At 41.8% G+C, this 12,599-nt stretch overlaps 1 protein-coding gene across 1 annotated transcript in view; it reads right to left on the reverse strand.

Moving 5' to 3' along the window:
* Positions 1-4,947: 4,947 nt before the first annotated feature.
* LOC117952549 (inactive dipeptidyl peptidase 10-like) overlaps positions 4,948-12,599 on the reverse strand; it is a 103,670-nt gene continuing 96,018 nt past the window's right edge. Inside the window, exons 21-26 of the mRNA XM_034884929.1 lie at positions 12,206-12,260; positions 12,021-12,120; positions 11,100-11,158; positions 9,281-9,353; positions 7,408-7,481; positions 4,948-5,567 (exon numbers count right to left, since the gene is read on the reverse strand). Coding sequence (XP_034740820.1) covers positions 5,436-5,567; positions 7,408-7,481; positions 9,281-9,353; positions 11,100-11,158; positions 12,021-12,120; positions 12,206-12,260 — 493 coding nt within the window. The 3' untranslated portion in view covers positions 4,948-5,435. The remainder of the gene's footprint in view (positions 5,568-7,407; positions 7,482-9,280; positions 9,354-11,099; positions 11,159-12,020; positions 12,121-12,205; positions 12,261-12,599) is intronic.

Here is a 12,599-nt window from a genome sequence, read left to right on the forward strand (position 1 = left end):
CATGGGGACAACATGAAGACAACATGAGGACAACATGAGGACAACATGAGGACAACATGAGGACAACATGAAGACAACGTGAAGGCAACATGAGGGCAACATGAGGACAACATGAGGACAACATGAGGGCAACATGAGGACAACATGAGGACAGCATGAGGACAACATGAGGGTTAAGCAGTGCAGGTATTCTGTCATGGCCTTACAACACAGAAATGAAAATATGTTTTTTTTTAGTTACCTCCCTCAACACTGCCTGGATGCATTGATCAGGGCCGAGCAGTGTTAACTCTGCTGAGGGACCGAAACTCTTTAATCTGGAAGATGTACAGTCCTCAGCCCAGATGAGCCTCTTATCAACACTTTGATATTTTCAGTTTTCAGTTTCTGTTGTGCTTTGAGAGAAAAAATCAAACTCATCTTAGGAACAGAAGGAGGAGAGAGAGAGAGAGAGAGAGGGGGGGGGGAGGGGGTGCGCCATGCAGCAAAGTGCCGCAGGTTGGAGTTGAACCCTGGACCGCTTCGTCCAGGAGCAGACCTCTACGTATGGGTACCTGGTCTACCAGCTGCTCTCTGGGCGCACATGAAGTCAGATTTAATGTAGTTTGAAGCTTAGTAAAAAAGACCTCCGCTTTTCAGTTTAACTGTGAGCGGGATCTCATTTTCTCTTAAACTTCCCACAGTGTTGACTCTTCATGTAGAAGCAAAGCGGTTTCGGCACCGCCCAGGAGCCGCTGGATCGACTCCCATGGATACTGAGACTAAAGCAGACCGCTACCGTTTTCTAACCCGCTACGGTTCTCACACTCGTGACACCATGAATCCAAAATGGACACAGACTTCAACAGACTGCCTTGCCTTGCCTCTTGATAATAGTTTGGCAGTTGGAGCCGTTTTTTTATTGGGAAGCAGGGGTTTGAGACGGGAGCAGCAGCTTCAGTTTCTGTGAAAGCAACTGGAGTCACACAGCAGTTATCGTCACCATGGCAACCTTTGATTGCAGCTGGAGGCACACAGCTAATTGAGATGAGCTAATTAGTGCATGAAATGTTCAAAACTTCAAGAACTTTCCATGTCTTCCCTACTTATTCACACCCTAAAAACTTAACACTTTTCCTCATCTCACACACATTATGGGCATTATTCAATTTTTCCCCAACGGATGAATAAAGTCTCCTCTTATTTCACATAAATACATCACAGATTATTCATAATGTTTGAATAATAAATATGAATATGCAACATAACTACAGCTATACAAATAGATAATTAAAATGTACAATAGGGAAGTAGGAGACAATGAAAGTACTCAATCAAGAGTACCTTATAGTTGTATTGAAGTACAACACTGTTGTAAAATGTTTGTAAAGAACTTTAATAAGAAACTCAGGTTCAGTAAAACTAAAGGTCGTCTAAAGGAAGTCTCTTATAGTCTGAGTAAAACTATTTATTTACGTTGTTTACAGTAACCTGCTTGATTGACAGCTGACATGGGAAGCCTGTGCACGGTTTAAAGCCGCCTACACGGAGGTGGTCTGTTGTGTTCTCCTGCTAGCTCACCGAGATGAACGTGAGCCGCTAGATGTAAAACATGGCCGCCTGCTCTCTTTCTAGTTAGTGAAACTGCAGCGAGATGATCGGTGAAGGGTCAGAGTAAAAGACAAGCGTTGTTGGTCGTCATTGGCAACCGTTCCACTACAGGCAGACTTACTCTCCACGGCTGATAAGATGCTACGCCGTTTACTAGTAGCGAGCTTAAACATGAATTAATAAAACCTGTTGACACACTGCTGTCCGAGCTGACGTCCCGTCACCTGTCGGGACACAGATGTCGTCCGTACCGTCTCTGGTCCTGGTTCTGGTTCTGGTTCTGGTCCCGACCCCGGGAACAGAGCCGGGACGGCACCTCCCTTCAACGCAGCATCATAACTGCTGAACATAATATCCAGCTCGCAAATGTATCTGCAGTCACCTCAACGGTCCCATGCAGCAGCACTGTACCTGCTCCGAGGTCATGGCCGTCCTGCTGTCCCTCGGCCAGATGTTAAACCGGAGAGAGGAACCAGGATGCGCTAATGTTGTTGCTAACAGGATACTTTCTATAGAGTCAAAACCACTTTGTTGTTGAACACTGTTTTCATGTTGCAGCTGAAATGTTAAATTGTATTATTGTGTAAATGTTTGATAGGGCAATGCACACCTCAGGGGAGAGTGAACACCTGAAGACTGAGACAGTTATTATGGAATATCTCAGTGTGTGATGTTTTATGACTCAACCTTGAATTAGTTCAAACATAAGTTGAGTGCGAGGCGTCACTGTTTGTTCCCCTCTTAGCTTCCAGCAGGATAGAGGCACCGTCCCAGTGTAAAGAAGACTACTTCAGCACGCGGCATTTGAAGAGTGTTGCAGCAGACTGTGAGTTTGACTCGACGACCACGACAGAGGTTTTCGGTCCCTGCTGCAGGATACGTCATCGCTGAACCATCAGCCCTTTGTTTTCTTTCTTCAGATTGTTTTTTGGGGCTTTTCTGCCTTTTATTTTTGACAGGATTGTTAGGAGAGAAAGGAGGGAAGACGTGCAGGAAACGGTCACAGGTCAGATTCGAACCCTGGACCTCTGCGCCGAGGCATAAACCTCTCGGTACACGTGCGCCCGCTCTACCACTGGACCAACCTGGCCACACCCATCGGCACTTTCACATCAAAGATTGGGCATGTCATATCAGCAAAACAGCAAACAATGCAACGCACAGATGGAACGCTGTCTTGTTTTACAATTTATTTCAGCATAGAAATGTGTCAGTGTGTATGACAGAGTCAGACGCAGAAGTGAAAGTAAAACAGGATCATGTGGTCAGAAAGGGATCAGCTCTGCTACGTACTCAAGGAATAACACGGTGATCACACAGTGTTACAGTAGTCTCTGTACAGAACACACTGGTAGTAAGAAAAGCTAAGGTTCTTCATGTTCTTGTACATTTGAAACCCTTTTTCACAATTGTTGTGGGATGTTAAACGAAACATGTAACAGGGGATAATCCAGTGTTATTGTGAAAAAGAACACAGTTCCATGAATCCATCATTAAAAATCTGATCTCCCTGAAGTCTAAAATACTTTAATATACTTAACAGACATGGGCGAGCCCCCCTTCTAAGTCATAACTCAGATTAATAATGGGAATATACAGAACATCAATGAATCTGCTGAGAAGTCAAAGAAAAAGGCGCTTCAGAACTTGTAGTTGAAGTTCCTTCCGTATCAAAGTAGTTCAGTGGTTGTTGTCTGGACATCCATTGCACAAAGTAAACTGCTAATATCTAAACCACTATTATTTTAATGCTGCCGATTTGACAAAAAGAAAAATAGGGCTAACGCTACATACTCTCAGTAGCTCTTCACGCTGACATGTTGAAGTGGGATTTAAACGACGAAAGGAAAAAACCTGCTACCCGTTACCCAAAGTGGGGGTTAAATATGCCCACATACGGTGGTAACCGTGGTTACCCTTTCTTCCAGTGCTTTTGTATCCGAGTGACTAAAGGGAACAATATTTTTTTGGGAGTGGTCCATCGGTCCACTGTTCCAACGTTAACTGCTCTGATTTGGTTGAAATAAAACCATTAACCCTTTCATGGGATTCAGGTCAAATTGACCCATTCCACATTTTTACAAGAAGAAGAATGGTACAAGTTGAAAATCAACGGCCTTTACCACATCCTGTCATAAACATGTATTCCTGACTCAATTCAGAACATTATTCTGGATATGACCACTTATGTTTTTTCCATTGTGGATTTTTAACATGAATTATAAAAAAAATTGACAAAAAACGAACCCCACTTCCATGTTTAATAGTGTTCTAGTAGAGACTGATGCATTCCCTCAACATATATGTTATCTTAATTGTTTGAAATTGAGATAAAGACAATATTTGTAAATAGATTATGAAGTTGTTGTTAATAGATTGTTTTTAAAACCCCAAATAAATCCCTACGCAAGCCAGCCTGTACGAGGTTTACGGTTCATTCACCTTCTTTTTACTGTTTTTCATGTTAAAATAAGAAGAAGATGAGTGTTAAACCGAGTGAGTCGGAGGTTTCACATGATGGATGGGATTAAAGTCAACACATGGCAATTGTTTTTCAGTCTAATGAGGAATCACTCAACCAGTACTGGAGATGCAGGTTGCCCTGGTAACCCTCGGGGTTTACAACCTTTAATCCTCACTATGTAATTAGACACTATGGTGGATGTGAGGGGGGGAAACAGTGACGCCTGTGATGAGGTAAAGGCACCTGCAGAAACCTCGTTAGGGACATGATCTCCAGAGTTAAGTGAAATTGTTCCTTTTGCAGCAAATAGAAATGTTCACAGTTGATTACAGCAGTCAGCAAAACATCATGCTCTTAAATGTGAAAAATACAAGCTTCTTTAAATTCCCTGACAGTTGTACTCGGTGTATAATAAAGTCATTACAAACAGAAGGTATAATCTGAAGCAGTAGAATACAGCGACTATACAATCATCTTTTCAAATCCAAAGCCGGATCATCAACGTAATGCCACGGATCTCACATGCTGACCAGGGTCCTGGTCCCAAAACCTGCGCAACCGGTAGGAATCAAACCGGACCAGGACGCACATTTCAGTTCCACTTAACTCTAATGCTGTGTTTTCATCAAAGTTTTCGAGTTTTTCCGAGTTTCCGAGTTTCGAGTATCGAGTTTTTTCACAATTATTATCACTTTTTCCCACATTTTTGTCACTTTTTTTAACGTTGTGGGTGCGTTTTTTTATGTTTTTTGGTCTTTCTTTCCAATTAGAATAATTTTTATGTTGACATTTTCAGCACTTATGTTGACGGCCAAATTTTTTGCGGGTCAATTTGACCCAAGGACAACACGAGGGGTAATGTGTCGACTGAAATGTTTCTCTCTGTCGCTCCAAAACAGACGAAAACACATCCCACTTCCTCTGTAGTCCGCCACTGGCGAGCTACAGAACATGGAGGATACTTTTAAAATACCAGATTTTCCCTCTGGGCTCTGGTTCAGATACCCACACTACTTTTATTTTGTTGTTGCTTGTTAATAGTGTAACTTTTAGTTATTGTGATGTAAATGTTGTAGTTGTGTGTTAGAGAACTTAGGCTTACTAATTATATATGCAAGCACTTTAACACGTTAATATATTGTTATTAAATTTAAATAGTCTTCAATTTAAAAAAATACTCATCTTTCAGTTTTTCAAGAATCGTCTCAGGAATCGGAGTTGTTTTAAAAGTACCGATTCGCCATTGGACTCGTGAAAAACCAAATGATACCGGGCCTGGTTCGGACTCTTGGGGTGGTTTACAGACAGCTGCCCTTCAGGAAGACCCGCTTTCTCTTTGTCGGCTCAGGTGCTCCTCCCTCCTCCCAGGAGGCCCTGCAGGCTAGTCCCCCTCTTTAGGTGGGGGGACTTCCTGCTGTTCCTCGAAGCAGAGCTGGAAGAAGGTGAGCACTGAGTGCAGCATGTAGTGTTGGCTCTTGGTGGCGGCCATGTTGTGTCCTTCATCGGGGAAAATCTAGGCAACAGGAAACAGAAAGAGTATCATTGAAAAAACCTAATTTGAATTTTTCAAATATGTTTGTGACACCACACAGCAGTATCACAAGTACTTTTTAAAGCCCTCATTTTGTGTATTAATGATCTTGTCGAGAGTTGGAAGGACGTCATCACTCTCGTGTCTCTGCTGTGTAGCTGGGAGCAGCAGCCAATTAGCTTAGCTTAGCACAATGACTGGGAACAGTTGGCCTGGCTCTGTCCAATGGTACCCCAATGGTCTACTAACACAAAAAAAAACACACAATAGTATGAAAACAAAGACATTTTTGTTCCCGCTGTTTGGTGTTTCTAGGCCAGTTCTTAGCAGTTTGCGGGCAGCCAGCGGAGACTTCAGGAAGTTTCTGGTCCCGGTTTATGTTACATTTATATATAGAGCCAGTCTAGGTGGTTGCTGTTTCCGCTTTTCAGGCTAAGCTAAGCTAACTGGCCGCTGGCTCCAGCTACATATTCACTGTCACATCTAACTCCGAGTCAGGAGGTCTGGATTAGGCCAAGGTTTCTTTCAAAATGGTTCTTTTAATTGTGACACTGCAATACAGGATTTTAGTACCTACTTTGCAAAACTACACAAATCATTTAAAACCCGAAGGTATCAAATTTTAAAGGAGAATTTCTGTCTATTCCAGTAGGTAGCTCAGTAGTTTGTAAATGTGGAGGTGTGTCAGTAGAGAGAAAAACTAACCAATCAGTGCTGCCTACACCGAGTTATCCTCCTGCTAGAGTTAGCACCCAACAGGCTCTAACAGGGCAAGTTATAAACGTGTTTTTAGTCTCTAAACATGTTCAAAATGTCATTAAAAGTACCCCCCCCCCCATGTGCAGTGATTCCTTCCCAGTTAACTCAGTGAATCTGACTGCTGGAGATGTGACAGACTGACACACCTCCACATTTACAGACCACAGAGCTACGTGCTGGAATCGACCAGAATTGTCCTTTAAGTGTTTAAGTGTCAGTACGAGAACTTTTCCTGAATAAAATAGTGAAACATTGAAAAAACATTGATTGAAATGAGGAATCTATCGGATCCAACAATGAGATGGCAAGATAACAAACTAGCCATTCTCTGTGTTTTCATATCACACATTAACAGCTTAAAAGTAATTTTTGGAAGATGGAAATAATATTGTTTCCAAGACCTAGACAGGAAGTTTTCAAATTTTAGTTCCTCTTTAACCTTCGTGTTGTCCTCGGGTCGACTTGACCCGTTTCAAAGTGTTTTATATTTAAAATGTGGATTTCTTTCAACCAAATGACCCCAAAAAATAACATGGAGGATTGCATACAACATGCTTCAGGTAAAATTAATAATTACTTTTATTGAATTTGTTGTTGTTGTTTTATTGAAGCTTATAGAATTTTTTTTTTATGGTTTCCAAACAGTATCCGGACTAAACTTTGACATCTACCCATCTGAGATCCACTCAACATCCTCTGATCTTAACTATTAGTCAAAATAATTCTTAATTTCTCAGTTTTTTACTAAAAACGTATGTATAATTTGATAAAAATAAGGTTTGTTGCCCATGAATTCCAAGAAAAAGTATAAAACCCAATATGAAACCAACTCAGGTTATTTTTATAAAAGCACCAAAAGCTGGAAAAAGTGACAAATTAATCAGAAAAAGCAACAAAAATAGAAGAATTTGACCTGGAAGGAAAAGTTCATGGTAAACGGGAAGACAACACAAGGGTTAAACCATAAGACCCAGCGGGTGGCTTATTTGCCCCACAAACACAACACTGAGGCCTCTTGTTGTTATGAAGTGAATGCATTGAGAGAGGAAACGGCAGCCGTTACCTGGAGAGTGTAGTTAACATTCAACGCAGACAGCAGTGTGACCAGCTCAGCAGAATGCTGGAAATGAACAGAGGCTGAAAAAGAAGAGATAACGATGAAACTGAAAACTCCTCCCAGCCTGACACAACAGCTGCTCAGTCCATCACACTTCCTCAGCTCTGATTTTCATGTAAAATGGATTATTGTGTCAAAACATGTGCCCAGCAGGTAATATATTGCAACAATGGAAAGGGATATTAGATTGTGTATGTAGTGGGACCACATAGTCGAGACCAGGTAGTTAACAGCAAGTCAAGTCTGGGATTGCCATATTCAACCAACCAAAAGACCAAACTCATTGTCTGACCATCCTCAACCGGGTCTCTGATACTGTGGATCACCTCTTCAGCCCAGTGAATAAGAGCCATGGCGTGAGTGGGAATGGAGGCCTTAAATTCAGACACCGACATCACCGCCTCTAAAGCATCCTCGGCAGTCTCACTTTTGTAAGGCTGGAGTTCTCTTCACTGTGACGTTGTGCAACACAACAATAACTTCTGGGTTGGCCACTGGTCACATTTTGGGTTGTTTTTTTACCTTTATTATTATATAGGGATAGTGGATAGACAGGAAAGGTGGGAGATGGGGTATGGGCTGCATGTCGGACTCAAACCCTGGCTGCTGCATCGACTCCGCCTACATAAGGGCCCACGCTCTACTGAGTGGACTAGAGGCTGCTCCCAGATCACCATGGATTTGAAGTGCAGATATGGAAATCGGCAAACTTGTTGTCTTCTGTTGTCATTTTCAGCTGTAACTAGAACATGTAGAGGTGCCCTGCCGCACAAAACCATTTTTTCTTGCATTTTTTTAAATGAGTTAGGTCCATATTTGTGTGTGTGTGTGTGTGTGTGTGTGTGTGTGTGTGTGTGTGTGTGTGTGTGTGTGTGTTATGTGTTGAATGTGAAGATGAACTGCTACCTCCTATGTCAGCTCTAGACACTGGAAAGAAATAAGAAGAGAAAACAGACCAATCAGCTGGTCAATCTGATGTCATTCTGCCTGAGCTCATTAATATTCATGAGCAGGGTAAAGGATGCTGATCGCCGGACTGATTGGCTAGCTGTTAGCCAATCAGAGTCAAGCAGCTTAGCTCAGTGAGACCTGGTCCAAGTGGAGCTGAGTCTTCCTGCAGGCTTTCTATTCCACGCTAGAATGGCTTGAAACAAGGTAACCAAGGCAACCAAGTTACAGAGTCCATGGTAGGACTTCAGACATTACCATAACGTCATGAAATACATGTGGGGGGGCACCTTTAAACATTGATAGTTAAACGTGGAGGTTATTTTCTGTACTGATTTGCTCTGCTAGCGTCTTTGATAAACCAAGTGATATGTTTGATAAACCAAGTGATATGTTTGATAAACCAAGTGATATGTTGATGTTCCTGTGGGGCTGACTGCTAGTTTGGGGGTGTCATTTTCTTTAGTCTGTGGCCCAGGGGGTTTGCTCAGAATGTTAAATGAAGAAGTTATTGTGCTGTAAACTAAAATTGTGATTGGTTTTATACACAGAAAGACTGTTAGCGCGCATTTACATGTTTCTGCATGTAAAAACCCTCCCTACACATTCTTATGAATGATGCAAATGGAAACATTTCAAACTTCGTGTACATATCAACGTAGCACTTTGTATTTGTAGTGTTTTTTTTAATTATTTGCTGCAAAGAGGCAGTCCAATATGTCATGAAGTGGCTAGAAAAAAACATGTTGACAAGCTGTTGGACACACATAATAAAACCTCATAAAACAACACCAGAACAAGAGGTTTTCATGGTTAGCAGTAAACCTAACTATCCATCCACACTCATTTATCTAAACCTGCCCATACTCACCATCCGCGGTGCCGTGGATTATACGAAAGTTCGGAGGACTCGGGGATGTGATGTCACTGAGCAGACTGGAAATCTGCCGGGGACAGGAAACAGTAAAATAAGCCTCCATAGACCAATCAGCGTAATTAAAGGTAAGCAACATCAGGATGTGTACTCTTCATCAGGTTTAAGCAAATTAACCAATAATAGCAGGTTGGAAATAAAGTCACATATTTGAGGAAGATCGGTTACAACGAGTTAAACAACAAGGACTGTATGGCTGACATTTTTTAAAGGTCCCATGGCATATCTTTATGAGGTTTTTGTATGTTTTTGTCACCATTAATATGATAAATTAATAGAAGATATGAACTTTTGAGGCATGTTCTATCCAAAAAGACTTGGTGTTTGGTGCAGCAGATGGCTCCAAATACTGAAACCACCATGAGCTGAAGATGCTGTTGCGATGGAGAAGAAGTGAGGTGCAAATTCAAAATGTTTTGTCATTGCAATAGACCTTTTTCCACTGCAGATGTTTGGACATGTAATAGCAGACAGGTGTAATAACTCACATCTACGATGTCTCAGGTCCATTACTGTAACGTGAGCCAGCATGAGCACAACCTGAAGCTGGCACAACTACATGGAGGGCAGCCATGATTAATGTTACTAGTTACACCTCTTGTTTTATTTCCTCCTGTGTGAAATCCAAATGTGAGGACAAACTAAAAAACGTATCGGTTTCTGATGACCCAGAATCTGGAAGGGAAACTGAGTTTATTAATCATCATCTCCCATTCCTGTTAAAAGCCAGGCGCGTTCGGACCTTGGCACATTGCTGTTATGATGTCAGATTTGCTCTATATAATATTTACCAATTACTAATATTTTTTTATTTGTATTCTTTTGCATGGTTGTTTGCAGCTGCACCTTCCCATGTGTGTAACAAGTATAGTGTGTGCTCACTGTTCACAAGCCTAGGTATGTTTTACCAACGTGCTGTTAAAATAACAATGAAATGCTGCGTTATTGACTGTAGACCGGGTTCTTCTTGGTCAATGGTGCGAGCACTTTCCGCTGCCTCGAGATAGGAATACGACCAGAATGCACCTGAACACACCTCCCTGTAAGACCAGCACAGATGGGAGCAGGTGCATTTGCTATGTAAACGACGTGGGCGCTGGACCGGGAAATTAACAACTGCGTTGACCCGGGTGACAGATGAGGCCATTAATTTATAATTGTTTAATGTCATCATTTAGCAGTGAGTGACCACGTGCAACCGTTATTATGTACACCGTGTTGCCATTTAACGCCTGCATTTCACTCCTAACAACAGTAAAAGACAGCCTCTTTCTTTAGCTGTAGATACGTGTTCACATCTTGCCACTCTATGCGGCCCTGAACCTAATAATGCATAAGTACTGTCTTCTCTGCATTTTGCACTTTCAGAGAAATGAGAACAGAAAAGTGACAGGCTGTGAGGACAATGATCACCACTCTGTCAGATTCTGGGCTCCACTTCCCCCGGCCTCTCTGCACAATGCCCCTCAAAGAATGAAAGTAACAGGTGAGGTTTAAAACTTGCTCTAAAGACCTCGCGATTCCTGCTGGTTGCACCCATAAATCGGCTCCTGTGTCTCATTTACATGTTGATAAAATTGTTTAATAAACTGTGACGAGTTTGCAGTCAGGAGAGGGAAACAGTGTTAATAACACCGTGTCACCAAGAAGCTCTAAGCATATTCAGTTTAAACAGCGAGAAGAACGAGCATGTATTCTAGCAGTTTCCTCCACCTAATCAACTATTGCTGTTGTGAAAATAATGGCGTGTTCCTACTTGGTATCTGTGATCTTCTTTCACTGCGGAGCCAAAGTATTTCTCAGCGTGGGCTGACCCTGTGTGATAAGGAAACAGAGATATTGTGAGTCTTAGCAGTTTGAATTCACAACACTGCTGTCAATGCCTTTCAACACACTGTACTTCTTCACTTAACATGGGACATTGTGACAAATAGAACATGCCATTGATGATTATTAGCTTTCTTAGTTTTTTTTTTTTTACTCTTTGGAGCAGTTGGTTGGTGTTGTTTTGTGGATCAGATCCCATCACCATGACTATTCCAGACGTTTAGCTTACATCTGATGTATGCCGGAGTCAGGGGTTTATGCATAGAATGTATGAATGAAGGCAAAAACCAAAATTTGAAAAAAAAGTGCATATTGAGATGGTATTATCACACTAACGTTGTCTTTTTTCAGAATGTCATTTTTCTGACATTTATCTTCTGTTTTAACTAGTTATTTGATCCTATAAAAACAGGGTAAAAGGTCATGATTGACAGCTATGACTAAAACCCGATTGGGTAGGCGGCTTCATGGGCGGGACTTCTACACAGTGGCTCCACCAACCAATCACTACTGCTCAGGCTGTGGCTCCAAACTTACAGGATGTCCGGCCCATATCCGGGATATTTTTACTTCTCTTTTGTTCAGCAGGAGGAAGTGGAGATGCATCGTCCATCCGTATAGACAGTCTTTGCTCAACATTGATCACCAAACATACAATAATTGGATAAGCCAACACTTCGAATCAATCAATCAATCAATCAATCAATTTTATTTGTCACATTAAATTGCACGGAGTACATTTCCAGTGCAATGCTATCCCATCAGCTCCTTCAACTTGTGCATGCTTCATCATGCAGCAGAACCATTGTAAAGCTGTAAGTATGTATGATATTCTATCACTGTGTGATACCATAGAGTCTCCAGTTGGTTATGGGAGCGACTGCGATGCCACACTGGAACATGGAGCTGTGGGAGAGGAGCAGGAGAGAGGCAAGAAATCCTCCGTATGCCTGCAACACAGAGAGCACGGCTGCTTTGAAACGGTTTCCATTTCATGTGGGTTTTACTGTTTATTATAAACAGAGGCTACGTTACCTTGCCATACACTCCAACTCTGCTGCCATCAACATAGGGCAGCCTGACCAGGTGCCTGGAAATGGAAAGGGAGTTAACCACCGCAGGTCTAATTCAGTTTTTCCATGCTTGCAAAACCTCAAACCTGTAAATCAAAATCAAGTTATAGACATCAATATGTTCAGGAGAACCCGGGCTATCAGGATATACAGGCTGCAGGGATGTGGCATGGATCTACGTATATAATATATATATTGTTGTCTCAAGTCTTGGCAATCAGACGGAAAAAAACTAACTAACACAAATATAAAACTGTTTGAGTTTTTCCCGTTAAAGTCCAAACACTTTTATCCAAAAAGTTAGTTGTGCCATCTCCAATGCTGTGAGACATCAGGAGGAAGAATCACACTCATTT

The sequence above is a fragment of the Etheostoma cragini genome, chromosome 11, assembly GCF_013103735.1.
Source record: "Etheostoma cragini isolate CJK2018 chromosome 11, CSU_Ecrag_1.0, whole genome shotgun sequence".
Taxonomy (NCBI): domain Eukaryota; kingdom Metazoa; phylum Chordata; class Actinopteri; order Perciformes; family Percidae; genus Etheostoma; species Etheostoma cragini.